The sequence below is a fragment of the Python bivittatus genome, unplaced genomic scaffold (assembly GCF_059951505.1).
Source record: "Python bivittatus isolate LINGU-HERP-01145 unplaced genomic scaffold, Pbiv_v1 ctg000960_np1212, whole genome shotgun sequence".
NCBI classification, from domain to species: domain Eukaryota; kingdom Metazoa; phylum Chordata; class Lepidosauria; order Squamata; family Pythonidae; genus Python; species Python bivittatus.
The window spans coordinates 7214120-7241233 of record NW_028277124.1 but is presented as its reverse complement, the minus strand read 5'-3'; the positions used below and the strand labels follow the sequence as shown (position 1 = coordinate 7241233).

Below are 27114 nucleotides of genomic sequence, written 5' to 3'. Positions count from 1 at the left end.
TTGAGAAATCACCTCAGACAGGCCCCTCCCTAATTCACATGAAGATAAAACAAAGGAGGAGGAAAGCACATTCAGATTGCACAACTCTGTTACAATAGCTGTTCTAATAAAAGTAGTTATAGACCCATATGGCATTAGTTTCTTAGTCTGGCCTACCTTATAGGGCTGACAACTACCAGCTACTACAGGAGTAGGCACCCTACAGACCCTGGCCTGCATACAACATTTGGAGTTTCCCTTCAACCAAGTTTACTAACTGAAAAACCAAGCCCAGCCTCCCTGTGTAATAAGGCTCTAACCTCAGCCTCCTAAAAATGTTAAGTATGGCCCTTGATAGCCAATGCATGGGCTATATTATCCAAACTAGCAAGTATGCAAAACATAATAATGCCATGTCAGGGACATTAAAAGGTTGTATAGTTGGGAATGCAGTTTATCTAAGAGGGTTTTTCATGGCTATCTGTACTCTGTTGCTCTTGGGCTTAGTGGCTCAGGCAGCCGTTACAAGAGTAATTCAGAATAGTGACACAGTTGGAGGAACGAGTGGGAATGATGAAAGCATTACAGTGGTACCTCGGGTCACGAACATTTCTGTTCACGACCAATTCGGGTCACGAACAGCTCCGTTTGCAAAATTTTGCCTCCGTTCGCGAACGCCAGATCGGGTGACGAACAGGATCCACGGCCATTTTCCCTCCCATGACACGTGGTCGTGGCTTCCTGTAGGGAGGGGGACTCTCCCTCCAAGCAATAACCGCCTCCCCACCTGCCTTCCTGTCCTCCACCCCAGAAGTCGCGTCGAGCAAGGTTAGCGTTCTCTCTCTTCGTACTGCACTGTACTGTACTTTGTGTCATATTTTTGTGGTTTAAAAAAAAAGTACATATGGTTCAGAACGGATTAACCGTAATTACATTGAACCTTATCGGGAAATTTGATTCGGGACGTAACCAAAATCGGTTGGCGACCAAATTCGGAGGGGTCAGAATGGATTAACCGTATTTACATTGAACCTTATGGGAAATTTGATTCGGGTCGCGACTAATTCGGGTCGCGACCAGAGTCACGGAACAAATTAAGTTCGTGAACCGAGGTACCACTGTACTTTGCAAGAACAGGAAAAAGGTAAAGCTTTGCCATGCCTTCTAATAAAACTATTGCGTCTACTAAAATTAGGTTTGCATTCAGGGAGGGGAGTTGTTCCTTCCTTTGCAAAAAGCTGATTTATTACAATTATTTATTTGATCTACATCCTGCTTTTTGTACAGAAGCTCAAAGCAGGGTACACTGCACTCTTTCTTCTTTTTTTTACCCATCACATCAACCCAGCAAGGAAGCTTTGGCTGAGAGAGTGACTGGCCCAAAGTCACCCAGTGAGTTTCCATGGTTGATAGTGGATTAGAACCTGAGTCTTCCCACATCTAGCCCAGCACCTTAACCACTATATTGCACCAGCTCTCTACATTCTCATGTACATACAGTGGTGCTTAAAAGTTTGTGAACTCTTTTGAATTTTCAATATTTCTGCATAAATATGATGTAAAACGTGATCTGTTCTCCACACAAGTCCTAAAACCAGATAAAGAGAACCCAATTTAACAGATGAGTAAAAAAACATATTTGTTCATTTATTTATTGAGGAAAATCATCCAAAGCCACATATTGGATTTCACATTTCCTATCTATCAGCAGGATTTCACCTTTCCTGTCTATCAGTTTTCTTGAAGATAAAATAAATTCACCGATGGGTTTTCTAAGGGAATAGGGAGTAGCCTCCAAGGTTTAAACTGAGTAATCAAGATCATTTAAGGGTTAAACTGGAAACTGTAATACAGGTATTTTCTAGGTGATTTCTACAATACCTGCTTTATAGAAAGTTAAGACTTTAAAAAATTGGCTTCATTGGCCTGGGATACCAGTTCATGCAGGCTTTTGTCTGGCTAATTTTTTTTTCAACCTCAGCAACTTCAGCTCCCAGAACTCCCCAGCCAGCGTGAGTTGAAGTCCACATATCTTAAAATTGCTGAGGTTGAGAAACACTGGTTTAGATGAATGATCAAGCAAGTAGAGAAGAGAAGCCTGGAACCATCATACCATGATGTATGCTTTTAATTAATTTCATGTAAATAGCTATGCTATTCTTAATTGCAATTTAATTTCAAGATTTTCCCCCTTTGGTACACATATATACACGTGTATCTGTGTGTCAGAGAGATGCATACACACACTAGTATTACGTTAGCTATACTATTATTCCTATTGGCTGAGTTAAAAAAAAATTCTCATTAGGGATGTCCTTGAGTAAGGAGATGCTAGTTGGGTGTGACAAGGTATTTTTTTCATTTCTTGAAATCTGCACAAATGGAGAATATATCCTGAACTCTTTTTGTGACATTATTTCATTTAGTTAAAGTGCTATCACATCTATCATTAAGGGTTTTTTTTTCTTCTATGATAAATATTCCCAATTCCTTTAATCCGTCCTTCTATGACTTATTTTTAGTCATCTGATTATTCTCATTGGCCCACTCTGAAACTCTTCCAATTTGTCTGGATGTCTAAAATTAATTGCCAATTTGTCTATGTCCTTAAATTGAGGTCCGACCAATACAGAATAAAGTGGACTATTATTTCCTGAGATTTGGAAACTATTTTGGTATTCTAATTCTAAAGCCCAATGTCTATGAATTCTGGATATTTATAACATAGTGTTCAGTGCTTTATGTCAGCCTTCCCAATCTTTGTGTTCTCAAAATTGGTGCATGTTAACCCTCAGTTTTCACACTGGTTGCTGTTGGTATTGTTTATTTCAGATATTGGTTGAGGGAAAAAAGAGGGAAGGAGGAAACAAAGAAAAATGTAGCTGCTCTTAGAGCCATCTCCAAACCAGCCAGTACCACATAGCTAGACTGCTGTGATGCAGAGCACTTGGAAAATGTTTACAGATTTGTGTTTGGTTGAGATAAGAGCTCTCCTAAAGGCTGCTGAGAAGAATCAAATATTTGTAACTTCTCCATTTTCAAAAATGTAAATTCCAGCTGTTATCATCCTATGAATCTATACTTCTTGGCTGGTAGAAAACAAATGAGAAATTAATCGCAGTCTTTATATTATCCAAGCTGTGTGTAATTTGGGTTGTTATTCTAGGTAGCAAAAAATCAAGTGGATAGGGTCACTTTGATCACTCCTATCAGTTTGGATAGGATTTTCTTCATCAGTCCACTAGGAATGATAGAATGCAGCCTAAATATTCCTCAGGTGGAAAGAAATCCTCATAGCAATGGTATCACCACTATACCTTTATTGTAACCAGATAATATCATATGGAACTGAGATAGCTTGAGTTTCACAGAAATTTAATTCTTTTTTAAGTAGACATTTACCAAAACGACATAGGGAATGCATACAGAGAATGAGTTCTGGAGTTCTTTCCAACTCTTAATAATAGCTCCACCCCCATCACATGACAACAAGGGAGAAAGAAAGGGGCTAAGAATGGAAGTCATCAAAATTCTGAACCACTGCCTACCTTTCCCATTGATCTGGATGTGGGGACTTTTTCAGGATTTTTTTCCTCTGAAATCCCCTCACCCCCAGCTAGATCAATCTTTTGTAGGCTTATCCCTCCACCCCAAACTTGGTCCAGTTCTGTTCTATCTTTAGATAATTATCTTGCTGACAGTAATAATATAATTAGCTATTAATTATAATTGCCACAAATTGCCTTCAGTATTAAAGCCAGTAGGCTTCTCGTATCTGTTGTTGGAGCATGTGAAAGGGAGGACCTTATAGCATACAATTCCCAATGTTGCAAGGGCATTGGGGGGAGGGGGGAGTCAAAAGAGTAAAAAGGATGGCCATGATTGTGTGACTGAAGCCTTAGCTCATTTTAAAATGTGGTACATTTAAAAAGAGGTGAGATTTTAAACATAGCTGGGCTACCATCATGGCTTTTTTGACCCTCAGGTGGATGCCCTGTATCTTCTGCTTACCCACTGGGATCTGACTGAACACTGATTGAATAGAATAGTAGTATGGCTGTTCTTAAAACTAAGTCTGGAAATCACCAGATTAAACTGGAATATGTGAGATGTTTTTCAAATATTGTATATGGCTTTGAAGCCTGAAAAATCATCACTGTTAACACAAAGTAATCAGTGCACTCTTTTATGCCTCTTAGTCTTATTTCATAGTTATCTGTCAGAGATCCCTTTGCTGCATTATAAGCAGTAGCATGAATTTTAATACAAGGAGTTAATGGTATCTCTTCTTACCTTATGAGATTCTATGTCTTTAAAGAAAACATTTACAGCATTTTTAAATGGATGTTTCAGGATGATGGCGTAGCAGTGGGTTTCATGAGCATATGCTCTGAAGTGAATACACAGCTGCTTCATGACTGCTTTGACTTGAGTCTTTTCCATGGACTTTGCAAACCACACCCAGATGATATTCTTAAACCACCGTGCATTCCAAGTGAAATTACAGGTGAAATCAAGATATTTTGCAAAATTTAACTAAGTGCTAGAAAATAAATTGGGGTAATTCATTTCCCATCAGGGTCAAAATACTCTATAGAATTTATTAGTAATCATTTCCATAGAGGAAAATTTGACCTTATGCAAAGCATGTGCATAAGAGACAGTGTATGAAAAGTAAATAATAGCCTAATGGACTTTGGAAAAAAGTAAAATCCACAAAAGAAATAGTTAGGCCAACTGATATCCTTAATAATTGCAAGTCTTTAAGTCTTTCTTAAATATTTATTTATTAGGCTTGAGATTTAAAAATCAATTACTGACCTCATCTTTCCTGCAAGTTTTTGGAGGATTCTTGCTTCAGTGGAATATAACTCTATATCAGATAACTCCCAGTTTGCATGCCTATAGGCCATAACTCCATCTAAGAATTTTGTACATATTTCCAAGACCAGCCATCCCCCCTATTGGTGTAAATATACTCAATGCAGGTGTGGCTGCTGTCTTGGGCCCACAGAAACAAGGGCCCCAGCCAGGTTCTACGGTCTTTAAAAAAAAGTGGTCATAGTTAACAGCATGGCTGGCATGTGTCCATAGAGGAAACTAGGCATTTGGCTAGGCCAGCCTGATGGACGGGGGTGGAGCGACAGATAAATGTGGGCTGTGGACAAAAGCATTCTATAACCTTAGTGACCACATATACACAGAAAGCTGTATATGTCCATCTAGTGATTGACCAGATTGCTGCAAATCTGATCTGGTAGCCCTAATACTGATGCAACCTGCTGCCATCACTCTACCTACACTCCCTCAAATCCCCCCATCCCCCGACAAAGATTCTAAGCTGCTGCTGCTGCTTTATATGTGTGCAAGTTTCAGGCACCAGAAGAGGTCTACTCCCTCAAATGTAGACACTAGCTCTTTAACTGATTACAAATGTTGGGATAGAATAGTCCACCTGAGAGGTTTGTCTTGGAACTTAGGTAGCTGTACTTGGACCCTTGTCCCCTGGGTTTTGACTGATGAAGAGATACAATTTCATTTGGTCTTATAAAAATACTGTAGAGTTTTGAAAATTAAAATGGGATAATTATAAAAATTTGAGTATATTAGACACATCTACCTAGAAGTAAGGGTTGTTGAGCTCAATGGTATTTCATTCTGAATAGACATATCTGGAATCCACATTTCAGAATAAACTGATTCCCCTGCTGAAAGTTTAAAAATGTATAGAATTGAATATAAAAATTAGTTCATACTCTAAGAAAACTGCTTTGTTTATAATGTATTTTATGCTTTATTTTCTCTTAAAATGCCCCATTCAGGTGATGAAAACAGTAGCTTAGGAAGTCAAAAAGAAGAAATGATGGATACCCAAAATACAGATATCCAGGTAAATATGGACAAGAATACCTAAGGCTGAAAATAAAATCTTCCTAGTGAAGTCTTTTTGACTTTCATGTAGCAAATTAGCAAGGAGTTCACTAAAATATTGTGCCTGCTAATTAAAATAGGCATACTAAGATTTTGGTTTAGCTCTGTTTTTTGAAAGCTGAATACAGCTGAAGAATGATAAATTATATAATTATAGCTAAGGTTACGTACTTTTTCATGGTTGCCATTTAAGTAGATCTGTGGATGTGAGTGTATGTGCATCACCCCACACATACATATAGCTGCTTCTGATGAAATGGGCTTTAATACATGAAACATCTTCCATAATAAGATTAGTAATCATTAAATTATCACAAGGATTTGTTTTTGCTATAACAGACTAACCTAGCCTTTTCCAAAAAGATTTACATATGTTATCATTGTATTTGATGTGTTATAATAACTTTATCTGAATTAAGGCGAAAAGTATATGTATACATTACAGAGCTATCCTAAAAGAGATGGGGAGTTCATTGAAAAGTTAGCTTTGTCAGATTGTTCCAGACTGGAAAGTTTGAAAGGTGTGTTCATCCTTTTAAAACTTCCAAGCAAACCTTTCATTTCAATATCTGTACCAACTGAAGGCTGGGGTAGGCACTCTCTGGTGTCATGCAAGGAGAGTGAGATTTGAATTAAATTAATCAAAGTCTGCCCCAGCCTTCTTATACAACATCCATCACTGGAATGACAGTTGAGGATCCCAAGTGCACCAGGACTTCCAAAGCAGATGTGTCACTCCAAGCACTTCTCATGATCAGCAAATAGATACTTTCACCCATTCTAATCATTCTCCCCCACTCAGCCAGCCTTTTGCCCATTACCAGTTTATATTTTTAAGGCAAAGGTTACACTGCAGTGAGAAAGGCATACTTTTTAAAAAACAAAACAAAATACAGGATTAGATGAGCCTTTAGTTTGACTCAGCAGGTTTATTATATTTTAATGCTCTTAAATATAGAATAAACCTTGAAATAGTCTGAGTGTTCTGACCATAGAAAATAATGGAAGCTTGGAACAAACCCCTTGCTCTCTTCTTTTTAATTTCAGATCCTCAAAGTAGTGGGGCGTTAATCCATACTGATTGCTATCTTTCACACAATCTTGAGAAGAATTGGCCAATGAGATGTCTTTTTAAAAAAGGAAAATATTTTTTAAAATTCCATCACTCTTTGCTTGGCTGTTTGTACTTGGAGTAGTGACAATGAAAAAGGATGCTTAAAATTGTTATATGAACATTAAAAACAGAAAAAATACATTACTCTAATACTATGCATTTGCCAGGCAGTATTGTTCCTCAGAATCAACATAGTATTTGTATTTTCAGCGTGCATATTGAAAGCTCAATATCAGCAAGAAGGTGTACAGAGTTCATTGCAAACACATTTTACATTAAGAGACTCAATAGTGTTTTTCTACACTTGAACTTAACAAAAAGGCTGAGAAGCTGTTTATTTTGCCAACATTTTTTCCATCTCTTATCTCACCTTTGGAATCTTCCATACACTGCTAAGACATAGCTCTTGTTTTTATCTTGTCTTGAACTGTCCCCTTTTGCTCTGTCAGAAGGTATTGGTCCACCATGTGAAATGTGTAAACCATGTAACACGCTCACATGGTGGGAGTGGAATTATTTCACTAGCATTTAAACTGGCTCATCTGTCCTCTCCAGTGAAGCCTGAGGCTCATTCCATTAGGGCATTGGCCTCTTTGATGACACTTACAAAGGAGTCTTACTTTTGAACATGTCTATTAGATCCTCATGGCCCCATGGTCAAATTTTATTTGACTTTATTGACTGAACATCAAAGGATGCATCAGTATTGCTTTTGCTGTGACATTAATCTTTTCTATACTTAAGTAAGAAATCTGCTCCACCAGTTAGTAAAGCTTTCTGATCAACCCATATGCACTGGATAATGCATAGAGACCATAAAGGAGGAAGACAGATTGCTTACCTGTAAGTGTACAGTAGTACCTCGGGATACGAACGCCTCTACTAACGAACTTTTCGGGTTACGACCAGCTCCGGCCGCAAAAATTTACCTCGATGTGCGAACTCCGCCTCGGGGTACGGTCATTTTTCCGCCCTGACATGTGGTCCACGGCCATTTTTGCGCCCCTGACATGTGGTCCGTGGCCATTTTTCCGCCGCGGCGCCCGGCCATTTTTGCGCTGCGCCACACAGCGCCCGGCCGTTTTCCCGCCGCGCCACGCCCGGCCATTTTCCTGCCACACCGCGCCCGGCCGTTTTCCCGCCCCTGACGTGTGGTCCACGGACACCAGAACGGATTAACGGTAATTACATTGAACCTTATGGGAAAATTTGCTTCAGGGTGCGACCAAATTCTGGCGGAGGGCGGAACAGATTAACCGGATTTACATTGAACCTTATGGGGAAATTTGCCTTGGGGTGCGACCAAATTCGGAGGGCAGAACGGATTAACCGGATTTACATTGAACCCTATGGGGAAATTTCCTTCGGGTTACGACCAACTCGGGATACGCCCAGAGCCACGGAACGGATTAAGTTCGTATCCCGAGGTACCACTGTAGTTCTTTGTATGGGCATCTGCACGTATCCCAAATCCACCCACTTTTTCCTAGCAGGCCTGGTTTTTTGTAACCATATAAAAGGACCTGCGTGCCAGCTCCAGGAACTGTAATAATTTGATGGAATCTTCTTGGACATGCAGGTAGTCCTTGTTTAGTGACCACAATTGGACTGGCAACTTGGTTGTCAAGCGAAGCAGTCGCTAAGTGAAACCACGATGGTGCTTATGATCTTACTTCAGTTCTCCTTTGCATTACAGACCTGTGAAGGTTGTAAATGCAAGGATTGGTTGTAAAGTTCCTTTTTCATCATTGTTGTACTGTGAACAGTTGTTAAACAAGGCAGTCGCTAAACGAGGACCACTTGTACGCACTGTGTTGGGAGATAGGATACTTCTCAGTTCTAAAACATTCTAAATGAGTCATTGTGCAGATACAGAATCCATATTTGCAAAAATAGATGTTCCAAAAACTTTACTTATAATCAAGCAATCCTTAGCCTTCATTATTTTTGTTTCTCAGAATATTACAGTGCAATTTTCTGAACAAATATTTATAAAAAAATGTGTGTTCAAAAGTGAAAGTATTGCCAATATGTGTATATGTATTAGACAAAAAATGATAAGTACAGTATTCCATAATCCCCAAAAGTCCTGTTGTGGCTTCCAAAAGGATGCACTGATGACAAGAAGCATTGATTAGCTATGACCAGAAATGCAACTTGTTTTCAGGACATAATAGAGAAGTATAGATGGTGTTAACCAGATTTTCCTCCCTCCAATTTGTATTCTGGTAGAGACCCAGCAAAATTGGAAGTGTCTTTTCTCAAGCTTCAGATGCAAATGCAACGCTAGCTGCAGAAGAAAGTATTCAGGCAAGTCCTCTGAATCTGATATTTTGCACCCTTGTTTATTTATATCTTGCTTATTTATATCTTCTAAATCTAGGATTATTTATATCTTCTAAACGTAGGCTGCAATTATAACACAATTCTGTGCTAAGAAATAGCATAAATAGGGAAATGATGAAAAAGTTAGATTATTAATATCTGATAGTACCATTTTATTTAGTAGAATAGTTAGGATAGAATTTTTAGCAATATAAAATAATAAACCTCTTGTCCTTTCATATGGAAGCTGGTATAGACACTTTTATTCTTTTGCAGTATTTAAGTATTTAAGGAAACAGTATGGATTTATTTAATATCTTTCTTTAAATGGACTATTAGATTTGATTTAAAAGCTACTATTATTAGTGAAGTTTAAGTTTATGGGTTTGGAAGTATTTCTTGTTTGAGAATTGCTTAACTCATGTATAACAAGATGCAACTAAGTATTTTTCTATTGTATGTTTTACTTTGTGAGCTATTACATCAATGACTCTTATCTGACTTCCTAGAGAAGTCTGAGAATTGTGTTAAGTTTTTCAGACAAGTGTTTTTAGATTGCCTGTAAGTATATAATGTAGGGTGTAAATATTTTCTTTTTTATAATAATAATTGTATTGAAGTTTTAATAGACATAAACTAAATGATAAAAAGATAAAACTAAACTAAAAGATAAAAGAAAAGTAAGAAAAAAGTTTAAAAAGTGCAAGAGAAAGAAAAGAAAAAGAAACAAAGACAAAGACAAAGACAAAGAAGTGGCTTCCAACTTTCATCACACCAAGTATAAGCTAACATAATAACTATTCACCCTCTTTTAAGATTACAAATAAAAAACTCTTCTTCCCATAATCTAACTCATATCTATATGCAATCCAGTAATCATCATCTTTTCAGTCCTGGTTCAGCAAAAAGTCCATTAGAAGCTATCAGAAATGTCAAATAAATAATTTATCCCTGATCAGATAGTCCAACTTTATACTCCTTCCTTTTTTACTTTACAATTTTCGCCTTTAATTCTGTTCTAGTGGTGTTGCAGGATTTGGTCTTTCATCAGTCTTTGGCATCCCAAAAAGTCTTCAGATCTTTTACCAAGCTTTTTTGTGAATCTAGTAAAGAGGCTTTGTCCAGGATTTCTTGTCTCAACTGCTCTTTGTCCAAGTCCTTTTCTTGATTTATCTTTTGTATTTCCAGTTTAGTAATCTTTTCAGTTTTATCATATCCTATACTTTCAAGTTCTGTTATATCTGTATCAGGTAAATGTTGGTTTTTAAAATCTTCCTTAGCATCTTCTGAAGGTTTAAACATTGGAACCTGTATGATTTCTAAGGTATTCGTTATTAATATCTCAGTTCTTTTGTGAAGAACTCTTTAAGAAACTCAAAGGTTATACCAGGGTTAGCCATTTTAAAACCTTAGTTTGAACGTTGATAGACGTGCTTGTCCCCATTTTTTTTCTGCCTGGTCCTTTAGTCCTCTCTAGTGTCCATTTGCAGCATTCAAAGAATCTCAGTTCCTAATATGGATTTAACTGTGTCTCAGTCATTTCCCACGGGTGTATTATTTAATGATATACTTGTTTTTCAAATCTTACAGCAAAAGTACGAATGTTCCAAATTCCTCTGGTCTCCTAGTCTGTTTATAACTTTCTTAAATTTTTTTTTTTTTGCTTTTTGCCAGTTATATATTGTTTTTAAATTTTTTAGTCTCTATTTAAAATTCCTTGTATCAAAGAAAAAAGGTATAACTCACCAGGTGTCAAACTCGGCATTTTGAAGGTCAAACAGATCATTTCCAAAAGTGATTAGAAAGTGAGTGCAGCTACTTAGTTTCCTTTGTAAAGTCTCTGCTGTGGCTGAGAGCGAGATGTTGTCTCCCTTCGTCTCCTGATGCTCAATCCCGCAGGAGACTGTTGTTTTATGATCTCCTCATGAGGGGCTGCTATTTAGAGTACTTGTCTCCCATCCTCTCCTTCTCCAGAGAGGTTCTGAAGGACCAGTCTATTTGCCGGTCCTTCATTCTTCACTGTGGTTGTCTGTCTCCACTGTTCGTGAAGATGTTTTCAGTCAGCCATGACTCACCTGGAGCTCTAATATTTTCTGATATAATTCATTTACTTCTGTTTATAAATTAAGAACTAGACAAGAGTTTATGGATCACGTATAGCAATAAATTACAGAGGTGGCCAAACAATGTTAGCAACGTGCACTAGTATGCTGCTTGCTGATGCTAAGTCAAAAATTCATTATAGTTCTAGCTTATTGTGGCATCTACATTTTTCTTATTTTGAATATCAGTAGTCTCTTTATAATATTATTTATTTCAAAGTTCATAATTTCTTTCCTTTTTTTCCTTATGGGCATTTTCTGTAGATTCTGAAATAATTATACTTTATATAACATGTAAGAATGTTGGCCAATTTTCTGTAGAACTTAACTATTTTCTCGTTTATACATTCATTTGAAATCATTCTAGAATTGTCATGTGACAAAGGGTATATGGTAAACTATTTTTTCTTGGAAATACAGGTCAAGATGAAGACAGACCTCATGTTCCTACTAATAAGTAGAGAGGGTATTTTTGGTCCAAAATTAACCCTACCTCTATAATTCCATTTCAATTTTCTCAGTTTCTATCTGTTTGTCTTTAATTTTCACCTATCACTCAAACAATGCCATTTATTGGGGCCCAGGAAGCACAGCATTTCTGTCACAGTGCCTGCCCTTTGGAATGATGTCCCTCCCAGAGATCTGTTTGGCTCCCACCTTGATGATGTTCCAGAAGTCTTTAAAACAGTTTGGTTTTCCACTAGTTTAAATTTATCCTTGGGTATTCTCAAGACCTTACCTATTTCATTCTAGATTAAACTACTGTACATTGTCCTTCAAATGTAAATAACCATGGATTTAAGACAGAAAAAATGGTTATGAACACATAGAAAAATCAAGTACACTTCCTAGCATCTCTCCCTGCCTTATTAAATAAAGTTGGTAAGTTTTATTAAAACCAACCCTGGAGATTCTATGCAATAGTTGAGCCATGGGGTGGTTTTTGAATATAGGGAACCAAACTGGAACAGAATCTGCTTCTACTCTTAAATTCCTTCAAACAAAGTATTCCTGCTAAACAAATGGAGGAATAGCTATTTGGAATTAAATGTGCTGCTTGATAATTAGTTGCATCTGCTGGTCAGAAGCAACTGTGCAGTAGAGATTTTTATTACTGTTTGTCAGGAGTCAAGACTCTTAAGGTATAATACATATTGAGAAATGTACAAAAATGTACAAAAAGAACTGCTCAGTATGTATGCAGTACTGTACTCAGTATGTACTGCCATCTGGTGGTCATAAATAATAATGCACTAAATATCCTATCCCAAGTTGGGGCTGTTATGGGATGGTCAGAGATAAAAATGCTAGACTTTCCACTGATTTAGTCCTGATTAAAGGATTGGTTTGTTTAATTGGCTTCCTAATCTTCAAGGCTGCCAGTTCCAGCATATGTTGTATAAGGTCTGAGGAAATTTCATTATACCTTTGCTCTGACTGTGCATGCACAGGTTATGGCAGCTTATTTATCTTCTGTTATACTCCAGCACAGGGACAGGAACAAAGAACTTGTGGCAGCTACATCTGGCAAGATGTAGATATGGGAGTTCTGACCGTTCCTGTCCTCTGCCTACCGAGGCAACCCACATATCACCCTCTTCCTTATATAGTTAATAATACTGTGCATTTTTTTATAATTGATTAAGCAGTTAGGGACAAGTTAAAGAGGAGGAGAGAGGAGATCTCTTCCCCCTCTACTTTTCATTTTCAGTAAACTAAATTCATTACTACATTTCTCTCTTCCTGTAAAATGCTCCCTTCCCGATAAAGGATTGCTTGTTTATTTGTAGGGCTATTTATTTATTTATTTACACAGACTTAGAAACCACTTCAGTTTTAACTGACTCTGAGTGGTGTACTCTCCATCCATTAAAAAGGTTAAAATAACATAACATTACTTAATAATCATTAATCCTGTTGTGCTGAGCAAATAAGTAATAGAGGTAGTCATCGACTTACAACCACAATAGAGACCTGAAAATTAGTTAAGCGGTCGTTAAGCGAGGCATCATGTGACTGCACCCAATTTTATGACATTTTTGTGGCAGTTGTTAAATGAATCACTGTAGTTGTTAAGTGAATCACATGGTCATTAAGTGAATCACATAGTTCCCCATGGTTGGAAGCTGTCTGGGAAGGTCACAAGTGATGATCACATGACCCTGGGACACTGCAACCATTGTAAATACATGCCGGTTGCCAAGCATCTGAATTTTGATCATGTGACCACAGGGATGCTGTGACAGTCATAAGTGCGAGGACTGGTCGTAAGTCACTTTTCATAACTTTGAAAGGTCACTAAATGAATGGTTGTAAGTCGAAGACTATCTCTATAGATGGTCATAAAGGGGGAGGGGATATCTACTTCATAGGGATATTCAAAGGCTCCTGGTAACAACCATATCTTAATGGCTTTCCTAAATTCCAGAAGGGATCAAACTGTTGTAATCCTGGGGGAAATGCTGTTCCATAAGAGATGGGTGACAATGGAGAAGGTTCATTTCCAAGGTCCCTGGTGGTAACATTCTCTAGGAAAAGGGACCTAAAGAGAGTCTTCCTTTTCAGATACCACTGGGAGAAAGTGATCCCAAAGATACCCAGGCCCTAAGCCATATTGTGAAGGATACATGGTTCAGAGAAGGGGTAGGGAAATGCTGAGCCATTACAGAAAAGATATCTCAGTCCTGGGAAAGTAAAAAGTGTAAGGAAAAAAACCCAAACAACTCTGCCTTAATTGTATTAGGTATAAGTTGAAGTGGAGAAGGGCTATGACAGCTTTCAAGATACTTTTACAGTACCCTAACTGTATTAAAGTCATTCCAAGATTCCTAGCAACTCTTGTTTTGTGACCTTGCCTAGAAGAGCTGCCATCACTCTCAAAGCCTCACTACTCTCACATCAGAGAGGCATTGGACCTTGACTACTAGATCTAGAATAATGTGACAGATCCTCAAGCTCCCTGCTGTTCATGAATACAGTGCTGATTTCTAGTTGTATGTCAGAGATATACATTTTTCCTTGATCCATTTTGGGAAGGGCTTTCCAATGAACTGGTAGGACAGGACACCAAAGAATCTGGAAGAGTTATTTCAGCATTATGTAGAAATTGATGGAGGTGGGAGGAGTTGAAGCAGAGAGAAATAACAGAGGGACATAGTTTCACAGTCTTTCATCACCCCTTCCTCCATTCCCCATTGCCTCCTCAGACTCAGTACAGAGGCCATGCAAATAAGAGCTATGAGATCCCTCTCTGCAGTAGCAAAACCATGAAGACGAAACCTCAGATTGTGTTTTTACTGTGGTATACCAGGACACATAGCGATGGCTTCCTCAGCTAAGCTTCCTTGCTCCAAGTTGGCTGGAAAGTGCCTCACCTCTGGAAATTTACTCAGAAGTAAATTCCAAGACAGCTCCAAAACTTTGTATTTGGGAGACTTTGCAAGCCTCCCTTCCAAGAGTTCCAGAAGAGTCCCTTCGGCAATTAAAGGGAGCTCCAACATCTGACTCCAGGCAATTGCATTTTGTAATCTCCATTAGCTTTCACACCTCCATGGGCTTGGAAATCCAGCTCTCAAATCTTTGGGACTTTGGGGCGACTGCCAGTTGTGTAGATGAGGTTTTTGCACAACTGCTATCTGCTATGCAGATGGACAATCAATAGCAGACCGCTCAAATCATATGACTCTTTTGCAGCTGACAATGACCACCAGGAATTCTTGCAAACATATTTGATTACTTCCTTTTACTGTATGTCCCAAGTGTTTGGGGAATAGACTGGCTTCAGGCACATAATCTTGATGTTCATCTCCCCACTCCCCTTAAAAATATTCCACCTCAATAAATCATGACTGGAAGAGGTAGAGGGGCAGACAAGTGGAGTGGATCTGCTGGTCAGGGTGGGAAGGCTTAACTTAAGTGAGTTTTTTGTAGGGTGGTGGTAGTGGCATTGAAAAGGAGACAGAGCTGGGGGCATTAGATTGATGAAAGTTTTGGATAGCCAGCATTCAGCATGATGGAGGGTGCTGGTCTTCACTGCTTCTTCAAGCTACTTGCCTTCAATGACAGTTCTCTTCAAGCCCCACTTTTAGGAAGTAATTGGTGCCCTTTTTGTATTGGGCAGGCAGGGACAAAGTATGGGGATGGAGTTCACCTTGTCCAGCCAAGCCAGGTTTGTGCTTCTTATCTCTCCTTCAGTAGTGGCTGGGCAAGAGAACAACTGCTTCTGCTGCCAATAATTCATATGTCAAGGGACCCAGAGATAGGTAGGTGCTACTTCATCATAAGATAATTAACTTCTTCCACATGGCACTTCCATTCCTCCTGAATCTAAAAACTGTAAGTGGGGCTATAATTCACATGGTTAATAGCCATTTGGTAAGGCAGACAAACCTCATCTGCAGCTTCAGGGTCCCCAATAGTAGGGACAACGTATATACAGCTGTGGGAAGATGCAGTCTGAAAAATTCCTGCACCTCATTATGTGCAATACAGCTGATCCAGCAGAGGCCAGTATCATCTCTGCAGGAGCTGGCATTGCCACCTGGAATTTTAAGAAAAAACACTGCAAGATTACAGGTTGCTTCCACCACAAAATGAAGGGGAGGTGGATGCATGACAAGGAGCACAGTGACCTTGGATTATCCTGTCATCTGTTTTCACATGTGATGATGTGCAAACTCTACCTAAATCAGCTTTGTTGCAAAATTGCACACATGTGTGAGGCTTGGATTTTAAAAAAGTAACTCTTCCTTTCTGCCTAGCTCCAGAAAAGTGTGAGAAGGTCACACTAACTAAATCCTAATGGTCAACTGATGTGCTTTCTCTAAAGAGCTTCATCCTGCTAGTCTTGATTTCTAAAGAAACATTACATTGTTCTTTCTGGAAAACAAAAGGAAATTGAATCTTAATTTGATCTGTGTGTCACAACCTTACTAAAATTTAGGGCTTCAGACTGCTCTTTGAAATGCACACGAGTGTTAACAGAGCACTTTTTTTGTAACTGCATCCGTTTTTAGGATTGAATAGCTGCAGTAGAAGCATCCCCACAGTAGCCATACAATCTTGAGAAAAAAGCATATCTATTTTAATGTGTTGTTGAGAGGTGCTGGGTTCATGTTCTTCATACTTTTCTATATTTTGAAGCTCCTCTTATTAGTTGAATCCAACAAATTGTACAGCCCTGATAAAGCTACTCTCTGGGATATGCCTGTATTTTTTTTCTCCCTTGGGGCTTTTCCTTTTTTTTTTTTTTTTTTGCCTACTCAACACGTCCATGTGGTTTTCTTGGCAGGATTTCAGAAGTGGTGTACCATTGCCTTCTTCCTAGGGCTGATAGAGAGTGACTGACCCAAGGTCGCTCAGCTTCATGCCTAAGGCAGGACTAGAATTCACAGTCTCTTGGTTTCTAACCTGTTGCCTTAACCACTACACCAAACTAGCTGTCCTTCCTAACTTACCAACATGCATTGCCCACTGAAAAAATTAAAAAGTGTTTAGACCCCTAAATGTCAGTGAAGAAGGTTATCCTTCAAGGTTCCATCAAGATCACAGTAACCATAATCTGCCTAGCTAGAAGGCCAATTTCTTGCACTCAATCTTGATATTTTTGACTACAAATTGAGCAGTCAAGCTTGCCACAGAACATTTGCCCCTCTAAAACACCTAGGCCTAGAACCTTCCACTGTCCTGTACTTGACCCATACTTTGGATTGCTGAACCTAGTTAGCCATCTAGAAGTGGCAAACTTCTGTTTTCTGTAAAGCTCCTAAACTATTCCTTTAGAGATCACTAAGCATTTATATCAGAAGCATTTACATTCGCTAGGCAATCAACTTTAGGTTAACAGCATGTCTCCTGCATTATTTTTGATATAAGAAGTATTAAAAAAAAAAACAATTCTGCTTGAACTAGCTCCAATTTTAGTTTAATTAGTTGATGCAGCCTCCACATTGACAATATTCTGTAGTAGTCCTACACTTGTAGAAATTTGTAGGGCAGCCCCATATTTATCTATTACATGGTCATTTGTCCCTGCTTTCACAAATTGTTAAAAAATAAAACATGCCTCTGAGGCTGCATGTTCTCTGGTACATACAACTCAACATTTTTTTTTCTTGTCTTGCCCTCTCCATTAGAATTGCTTGTACAGTATATATCCATTGCATGGATGTCTGCTTGCTTGAAACTGAAAACAGAACATGGGACACTTACCATAAAGGTTCATTCTGAGTTGATTTGGTGGAAGTATCTACCCTCACTTTTTCATGTTTGAATTTGAATTCATTAGTGTGAAAAAATAACATATGCAGCAGGGATGGCTTTCCTTGTATAAAAGTATATAAGGTGATACACATTATCAGTTATATAATTGTACTCTGTTTTTCAAGGTGCAGCCTCTAAGCCCTTTTGAATAATATTGTAGAACTCTATTATAAAATGAAACCAAGTTTCTTGTTTTTCTCATTGCTTCTTATTGCAGAAAGAGGGAATACTTGCTCAGTTTTCATTAGAACTGGCATTAGAAAGCAACAGAAATAAGGATCTGAAAGCAACTGAAACACCATCTACCTCTACTGTTAGTTTTGACAGACAACCTTTCTGTCCCCTGTATAAAGGAGCAGTAAATGCCTTTTGTATTCAGCTCTTCTGTATTGATGAGCAACACGAAACAAGGCAAGTACATATTAGAATTAAATACCTGATATACCATAACAATTTAAGGGCAATAATGAGCCATATTTTTATATTATTGATCTATTTAATAATCACTGCATATTATTTATTTAAATAAATACATATATTTACTTGAAATATTTACATCTTGCCCATCAAGCTTTTATAAGATAAAGCTATTTATATTTTGTAGGTAGGTAAAAGATAGGTAGATGGACAATTAACTGTACAGAGAAATTTAAATGTAAGAGTATTGTCGACGCTTGGAAAATAAATATTACTTTCCTGATCAAGGCACTACCAGTCATTTACCTACATAGGACCATTGAATTCAGATAGCAGCCATAGAACATTGCAGGAAAGGGAGCTGGTCTTGCTTCTTCTGCTACTATTTAGTATAAACTTAGCAATTAACTGACATTTTTATTCTGAAAGAAAGAATAGGGACAACTCATCTGTCTGTATATCCTAGCCCCCATTCAGGAGTGTGTGCAGAAAACTATGATGTCAGCAAAATAATGATATATGCACAGTGACATCATCAAGCAAATGCCGCCATGTAGTATTTGTGTCTAGCATCTGAATGAATTACCTATGTCATGGCATTTGTGTGATGACATTGATACCATTGACCATGGTATCCTTTTGACTGACTATATAGAGTTGGGGCACAGTATTATGTTGGTTCTCCTTCCTCCTCCGGGGTCAGTTCCAGTCAGTGTGATGATGTAATGAGCTATAGGAATAACCTTGAGGAACAGGAGGAAGAGCCACAACCAAGACAACAGATAAAATAAAATTGAGCCCAAAGCAGAAATGTAATTTGAGAAAGCAACTCAGTCTTGACCCTCCCTAGTTCTCATGAAGATAAAGAGAGGGAGGGGAGAAGCTTATTCAGACATACAAAATTCTGTTACTGTAACTATATGATAAGAGTAGTATCAGCATTCATAACTTTGTTTTTCTAGTCTGGTCTACCTCGAAAGGCTGACAGATGCGGGGAGAAGTCTGCCCTTGGCCTGTCATGTGGGGTGCCTCAGGGCTTGACTCTCTCCCCACTCTCCACTTTAACATCTACATGAAAACCCTGGGTGAGGTCATTCAATGGCACAGGGTGAGGTATCATCAATATACTAATGACATTCAGCTGTATGTCTGCCCCCAGCCAGCCAAGTGATGTTATGGAGGTTGTGTCTCAGTACCTGGAGGCCGTGGGGGTCTGGATGGGGATGAAAAGGCTTTAGATCAACTCTAGCAAGACATAGTGGCTTTGGGTGTTAGGCCTCTTGGATCTGGTGATTTCCCATCCTTAGTTCTGGATGGGGCTGCACTACTCAAGACAAAACTGGTGTGCAATTTGGGTGTCCTCTTTGATGCACAGTTCCTATTTAAATAGCAGGCATCAACCATGGCCAGGGGGACCTTTGCACAGCTTTGTGCTGTGCACCTGTTATGCCCTTTCCTGGATTAGGAAGCACAGCACACAGCAACTCATTCTTTGGTCACCCCCTGAGTAGATTATTGCAATGTAGAGTGCCCTTGAGAACATCCAGAAGGTTCAGTTGGTCCAGAATGCAATGGCCTGGGCAATTTTGGGAGTTTTTTGTTATGCCCATGTTATACCTTTGCTCCACAAGCTGCACTGGCTCCCAATTTGCTTCTGGGTGCAGTTCAGAGTGCTAGTTATTATCTATAAAGCCCTTCATGGTATGGGGCCAGGGTACTTGAGGGATTGCCTTATTCCCATTGTGTCTACCATCCCATTAGGTCAGGCAAGAGGGGCATGTTCTGGGTCCCATCAATCAGGGATTGTCATCTGGTGGGACTCAGGAAGCATGCTTTTTCCATAGTTGTGCCTGCCCTTCAGAATACTATACTACCTGAGGTTTGGCTGGCAAATTTTAAAAAACCAAAATACACATCCATCATAACACCCAACTTACTTAAAGTAGGAATGTATATCTAATATGGATGCTAGAATTCTTCCAAAACCTATCACTGTATTATAACTGTTTATGTGAAAAAAAGGACATAATTAAATATATGGGATACAATTATGCTAACTGTAAATTTAATTTTAAATTTAATCTAATTTTGCTTTTAACTGAGTTGTTAACAATTCTTCTTTTGGCCCCAACCACTTGTAGGAGGGCAGTCCCTTACCCGCTACTCTACAGTCAACTACAATCCTTAGCCTGAAAAACCTTACCCGCTCTTAACTTAAAAGCAACTTTACTCATTAAACTACCACTCAGGGTACTAGCATATACAGATTTCTTCCACAGGAATACCTATTTCTGTACATCCTCAAAGGCAAACCAAGAGAAGTCCTGGAAAGGTAAACCCATAGCGTGGTCTTGCAGAAGAGGCTATACAAACATACAAGGAATGTGTCAGGATTTATCTTATCAAAAAAGGCTTTTCTGTACATTTAATTTACATTTACATTTACAGAAATTTACATTTCTGTAAAGATTTTTTTTTAGTTTTCAGCTGTTCTCATAAGAAAATAATAACGGCCCATGATCCAAAAATCCCCATGCTGATGTCTGTGACATTTCACAGGCTTCAATGGAGATATATACCTTCAACTTTTATTCAGTTTGGAGAAAATAAAAGGTTAATGCCCATTAATTTCTCATTCATTTTCCCCCCTCTTAACCCAGCTTTCCATTTATTTTTCCCACACTAGTTACTTCATTCTTAACCAATTTTCTTCCTCTGCTCAAGGCCTTTTCCTTCATTTACCCTACTAATTTTGGCTCTTGCTTATGTTATAGAGTTTGCTCAAGTCAAACCCTCTCCATTGAGGAGTGAACAACAGCATGTAAACTAGGCAGCAAAATGATAAAATTTGGTTATTCCTGAGCCTATTTCCACAAAGAAACATTATCCGTGTCCTAGTAGTTTCCTCAAACCAGTCATAGGAAAACTGGGCAATAAGATACAACCTTGTTCTCTAGATAAAACATGCACATGGGGAAGGATCTGTAGAAAAGAATGATAAAGTAAAAGTCAGTTCAAATGGGTGGATGAGAAGTATTTGTTGCAGCGAGAGAAAGGAGAAAAAAAGGGGATGACAACTAAAAGACTGATCTCTGTCCAAGGGGCAGGAGGATGACTATTTCTGCCTCTAACAGAGTCTCCATTAAGGCACTTCCTTGATCAGTTCTCTGGTTTGTACTTCAGGATATATTTGTTTTTTTTATTTGGGGGATATGGTTAAAATACATTTGCATGCTGCAAATACCACAGTTCTGCTAAAGTACTTGGTTTTACTTGCAGGTCACTGGATTTCTTAAATTTTGTTTTTAATCTTTTCCCAGTAAGTATGACATTTTGGTTTCAAACTTTTCGTAGTAAATGTGTGCAAAGTAATTCAAAAATATCCTTATTGCTAATTAATTACTAGAAAAGTAATTAAAATTTGCTGAACATCATACTTGTTCATACAGGGTAACATTGCTTTTGAGGAAAAAATAACCAAATAATTTTAAAGCAATTGTAAATATTTTTTTGAGGGATTGTATTAAGAGTCAATGAAAGTTTTCAAGGGAATCTTCACAGACTTGACTGTTCCTACCCCTGAAGATCACATTATAATTTGGTGACACAGCACTAAACCATAGCTGGATAATTCGATGATTTTTAACAGAAATGAAATAAATTTAAAATCTGTCCCAAAGAACGCAAAAGGGCATCAGAACTCACCCCTTCCCTTCTGTTGAAGTAACATTACCTGACCACCCCCTGTTATCTTTGATGATTGAAAAACATAGCAATAGTAATAATAGATTGATTTCTTGCCACAAAAATGGTATTTACCCATCTGCCTTCAATGCCACCTGATAACCAGCATGAGTTAGCAGGGTGCCATCGTAGCACAACAGGAAATGCCTAATCTCCTGGGCATGGCTGCATGGTGCTTACATTAAGATATGTGGTCTATTTTTTCCCTAGATAAAAGCCCAGTAAAACTTACAGTGATACAATTGATGCAATCAATCTTCCGATAAGATAAGATAAGATAAGATAAGATAAGATAAGATAAGATAAGATATCATACTTTTAGAACAGAGCTTGAAAATATAATAGGTTCTCCTCCTAAATACTTACAGGCTAAATATGGGATTTTAATTTTTAAATTTTAAAACATATTTTCTCATTCCATAGTAAAAGAAATATGATAAATGGAACAGAATTTCCCATTTTCTTCAGAGCAAATCAAGCTTTGTAACCCAAATGAAGAACACATATTTATATCTGAGTTCCTAATCAGCATATCTGAGTTCCTAATCAGCATAGAGATTTATTTGATTGTTTACTCAGGGCCTAATCCTGAAAGTTCTGCTGAGTGAGAATTGTAAAAGAGTCTCATATATTTAATGGGATTTTAAAGGAGAATTTCATAGTCCATTGAGCTCCCAAAATATTCAACAGATATAAACAATGGATCTTTCTCCTATCAGTACTATTGAAGTTAATAAAATTGTATTTTTTAAAAAGGAATGTTTCTCTCTGCCTCTCTGTATATATAATGTTTAATTAATTGTTTCATGGTTTGGATTCAGAGAATGATTGTTCAAGAAAATGGCAACCTTACTTTCCCTCCTTGCCCTGCACATGCTTCAACTTTCTATGATTCATCCAAGGCCATGCTGAGAAATCTCCAGACTTGGGGAACTTTAGTAAAGAGGAGGAGGTGGGAAAAGGCTTATCTTGCTTTTTGTAATCCTATCTTTATACTTTGTATTTGCATTTTCCTTTTTTTCAGTTTGTTATGTCTTCTTCATAGGACAAAGACTTCTGCATCATCACAGTGCCACATATGGTCCCTGAATTTCATCTGATCCAGAGTTTTGTTAGGATTATTCCCTTTAATAATTGTACACTGGATCAGGAGCTCTATGTATTTCACCGTTCTGGATTGCTCAAGTTAGTAATACATTTTGCTCTCACAAGCATTTTCAAAGAAATTGTTTTGATTTGAAATTAATTGTTTAGATTATATTTTGTGTTTCTGCTGGTATGTGATATAGTGACATATTTGCTGATAGCATTCTACTGATAAGAAAAAAGTGTTTAAAAAAACAGGATATCATGACATAGAAATGATTGTAGAGACACTTCTGCAAACTATTAATTCCCTATTAATCCCAAACCCCACTCTTTTTTGAAGGATGGTACATCTCCATCTCAGAATAGGATGTATGTAGTACCAGGGGTGTAGGACCACACTTTCAGAAACACTGGTCTAGAATATTCAGTTTCATACCTCTATCTTATATGGATTGAGTCTCACCTTGTTCATCCTCTTTTGTCCAAAACCCCTCCAGATGTTGATTGAAGAGTTCTTCTCATCTGTATAATCGGAGATCCATATGACCCCAAGCTGATAGTGTTTAAAAAGACTTTAAAAACATGGCTGTTTCTCTAGGCCTTGCATTAGGGTCTGTGGCAGGCTCCTTATAAGGCTTTGTATGTTGGTCTGAATGTTTCTTTTTGGATGTACATCATTCTTTTCCTTGTTTTATTGCTCTTACTGTTTTTAATGTTGTATGCTGCCCAGAGAATTTATAGAGTTGGCAGCCTCTAAATTTGACAAATACATGAAAATTTATGATGCTTTAACCCAAAGCTACAGACAACTGCCCATAGCAGTTTTGGGGATGGGGGTATTGTAAGGGTTGAATTTGGTATGATGGCAACTTTTCTGAAGAAGTTAGGGTGAAATTTTCTGGGTTTTTTGCATTTTGGGGACTTGGGACTCATTAAGGGAAAAGATATGCATCAAGCCTACCAGAGGATTAATGCTGGTATTTTGAAATACAGTCTCCTTCAAGCAGATTGTGGTTCCTGGTGACTTCCTGATATGTCCGTGTAGTTTTCTTGGCAACAGTGTGGAAATGCTTTGCCAGTTTTTCCAGTATTTTCCCAACTTTCCAGTCTAGCCTATAATCCTGGTATTCCCAGGCAGTTTCGGAACCATGTACTAACCATGTCTTGACCAAGTGCCTGGAGGCCTTTCAGATCTGGATGGAAAAGAACAGACTTACAAGGCCAAGTGGCTGTGGTTATTTGGGCCCCCGGATCTGAGGATTTTTCATCTTTGGTCCTGGATGAGGTTGCACTTCCCCCTTCAAGACTGGTGTGCAATCTGAGGTCTTTGTAGACTCTCAGGTCCTGCTCCAAGCAGGTGGCAACCTTGACCAGGAGAGTCTTTGTGCAAGGTGCACCTGGTACACCCTTTCCTAGAGTTGGAAGCCCTTTAGACCCTCATTCATGCCCTTGTCACTTGTCATCTGGATTACTGCAATGCACTCTATTTGGGGCTGCCCTTGAAGACCACTCAGAACTTACAGTTTGTCCAGAATATAGCAGCATGGACAGTGGCAGGTCCACCACATTATGCCCATGTGTCAACCCTGCTTCAGGAGCTGCACTAGTTGCCAGTTCACTTCTGAGTGCAACTCAAGGTGCTGGTTATCACCTAATAAAGCCTTACATGGCATTGGACCATGCCATGTAAAAACTAAAAGTAGATTTATTAAACTCTGATGGACCATCATATTGTTAGGTTAAATGGAGTGACTAGATTACCAGTTTTGCATACTCAGGCTAGAAGCATATCTGGACTGGGGACAACTTTTGAATATAAGTATCTCTGAACTTCTTCCAGATATTATGCTACATCCTATACGTAGGTCCAGATACCTATTTAAACGCCACAGAATAGCCATTTTCCCAATATGGCTTATAAAATAACAATAAATTAAATGTTAAACTAAATGTTAAACTAAAAACAGCAGCATAAAACATAACACCTTAAAACAGCTAAAATACTTTACACAATTTAATAATATGTTAGCTGTTTCAACATTTGCTCTTTTTCATAGTCTCAGTCTAGATATCCCTTCACAGAAAGATTGTAGTGTATACTCTAAGCACACTATACCTTTACATGAAACAACAAGATGAAAGCATTACAGGTGAGATTTGGCATGTATGAGAAAAACTGGACCACCTGTTTTCATCTGAAGTCTTTCAATTAAAATATAATTTCTGGAGAAGAAGTAGATGTGCATGGAAAACTGAGCAATAATGGAAAAACCCGAGGAGCATAAAAGCCAGTGCTAATAATCCCTTCCTGATGAAGAAATATATAAAAAGCAAAGATCAATGCAATGTTTTTTGCACTGTGAAAGTTTAAAAGACATGTGAATAGAAAGTGAGTTGCTGAAAATGGATAAAAGCAACTCTCTAGAAACAGCATAGGGGGGTGGAGGAGAATTGAAAGTACAAAGTCAAAAAGATAAAGGAAAAGGCTCTAAATGAAAAACTGATTAGCAAAGGTTGTAAAAAAGGAAAGACCTTACACAATAGCCAGAAGATGGCAAATGCAATACCAGGTCTACTACTTAAGGGGGAGGGCTGGAAAATAATAATATGACAAGGTGTAGTCTGAAATGCTTAATGGATACTTCTCTTCAATTTTGACTGCAAAGCATAATAATAATGGCGCCCTTACATCTGGACAGTCAAATGATTCAGGCTTCTAGAATGAGTTCTTTACTGAGAGCAAAATGGGCATTGGGAGAAAAATATCTTAGTCTGTACATGTCTGTAAGACAAAATACCTTACTCTGTCATGTTCATAATAGGTCTGTTTTTTTTAAACAGCTGTCCATTTTTTTCAGGTGTTATTTAATCCATTTTGCTTCTTGTAACTAATTACGTATACAGAGGCTCTCTTTATATTATTAATATATATATGTGAGAGATAGAAACAGACTGCACTGTTTGGCATCTAGAAAAACAGGATGAGAACATCTAAAGTTGCCGTAAAATGGATTTTGTATTATGCTAAAAATAAAAGCTTATTTTCTTTTAGAAAAGTACCCATGTTTCAAACCTAATCTCTTTTCAGCTCTTTCTGCAACTTGGGTGTGAAATGATTAGCAAAAGAGAAAAGTTCTGAAAAACAGCAGCAAGGTCAAAACATGTTGAATAACTTTCTAAAATCAATTGTTTTGTTTTATTTTGTCAGCTGATAGGACTTTCCTATCTCTGCTGGCAGGGATTCAGCTGGAAATAGAATAAAATATTAGAGAAGGTATACGGGGGGCAGGGGGGATATATATATATCTGCTACTGATATGAGGCTGATGAAAATTTATAATGTTGGTATACACTGAGGTGTAATAGGTTTGAATTCCCTGTGAACAAACACAGTAATGGGCTTTCAAACTGAGTTTGATGTGATTTTGATATTAACAACCTGTATCATAATTCCTTTTTCTCTTTATAAACAATCATTACCATATACCATTATACATCATGATTGCCTATCCAAGTCTGGGATCTGAGACATTAGTTATTAGTAGATGACATTGTTGGAATTGCTTTTGTTTTCAACAGGTCTTTTCTTGTAAGAGCAGCAAAATCTAGTGATGTCTTTGGTATTGAAAGACTAATACAAACCCTGGAATTGAACACAAGTGTATTGAATGACTTAAATAAGTACTTATCAGCACGAAGAGATCCAGTAAGTATTATACGAATAATACTTAATATTGAATGGAATGTATTGTAATTATTTGTAATTCACTCAATAACAGAACTGCTCTGGGCAGATTATAAAGTAATTAACACTTTCTTTAAAAAATAAAAATGATGATGTGAAATTAATAAATGGAAAAAAATCCTTTAAAACATTATAGGGCAGGCACGTAAAATCAGATTGAACAGAAAACTATAAAAGTGCCTTGGAGAACAAGAATGTCATTGCCTGGCACTGAAAATACGATAATGTACAGTACTTGCAAATCTGCCTGTCTGGAGAGAAATTCCACAAGCAAGATCCCACACCTAAGAGAGTCCTCTTTTTGCAGCCACCTGCCTCATTTCACTGGGCCTCTAAAGTTGATTGAAGGACCCAGGCAGACATATAATGGGGAAAATGTTATTGAGATTGTCTATACCCAGGCTTAT

At 37.9% G+C, this 27114-nt stretch overlaps 1 protein-coding gene across 2 annotated transcripts in view; it reads left to right on the top strand.

Moving 5' to 3' along the window:
- The window catches only part of CFAP61 (cilia and flagella associated protein 61), a 150090-nt gene that overhangs the window by 17133 nt on the left and 105843 nt on the right, over positions 1-27114 (top strand). The window contains exons 7-15 of one of the 2 annotated variants that reach the window (XM_088131400.1): positions 4333-4486; positions 5802-5869; positions 9257-9296; positions 11067-11100; positions 13590-13596; positions 17930-18123; positions 21409-21448; positions 22919-23058; positions 26542-26668. In XM_088131400.1, the coding sequence (XP_087987526.1) occupies positions 4333-4486; positions 5802-5869; positions 9257-9296; positions 11067-11100; positions 13590-13596; positions 17930-18123; positions 21409-21448; positions 22919-23058; positions 26542-26668 (804 nt within the window). Of the gene's footprint in view, positions 1-4332; positions 4487-5801; positions 5870-9256; positions 9335-11066; positions 11101-13589; positions 13597-17929; positions 18124-21408; positions 21449-22918; positions 23059-26541; positions 26669-27114 lie in introns of both variants that reach the window. The other variant, XM_088131401.1, reaches the window with a different exon arrangement.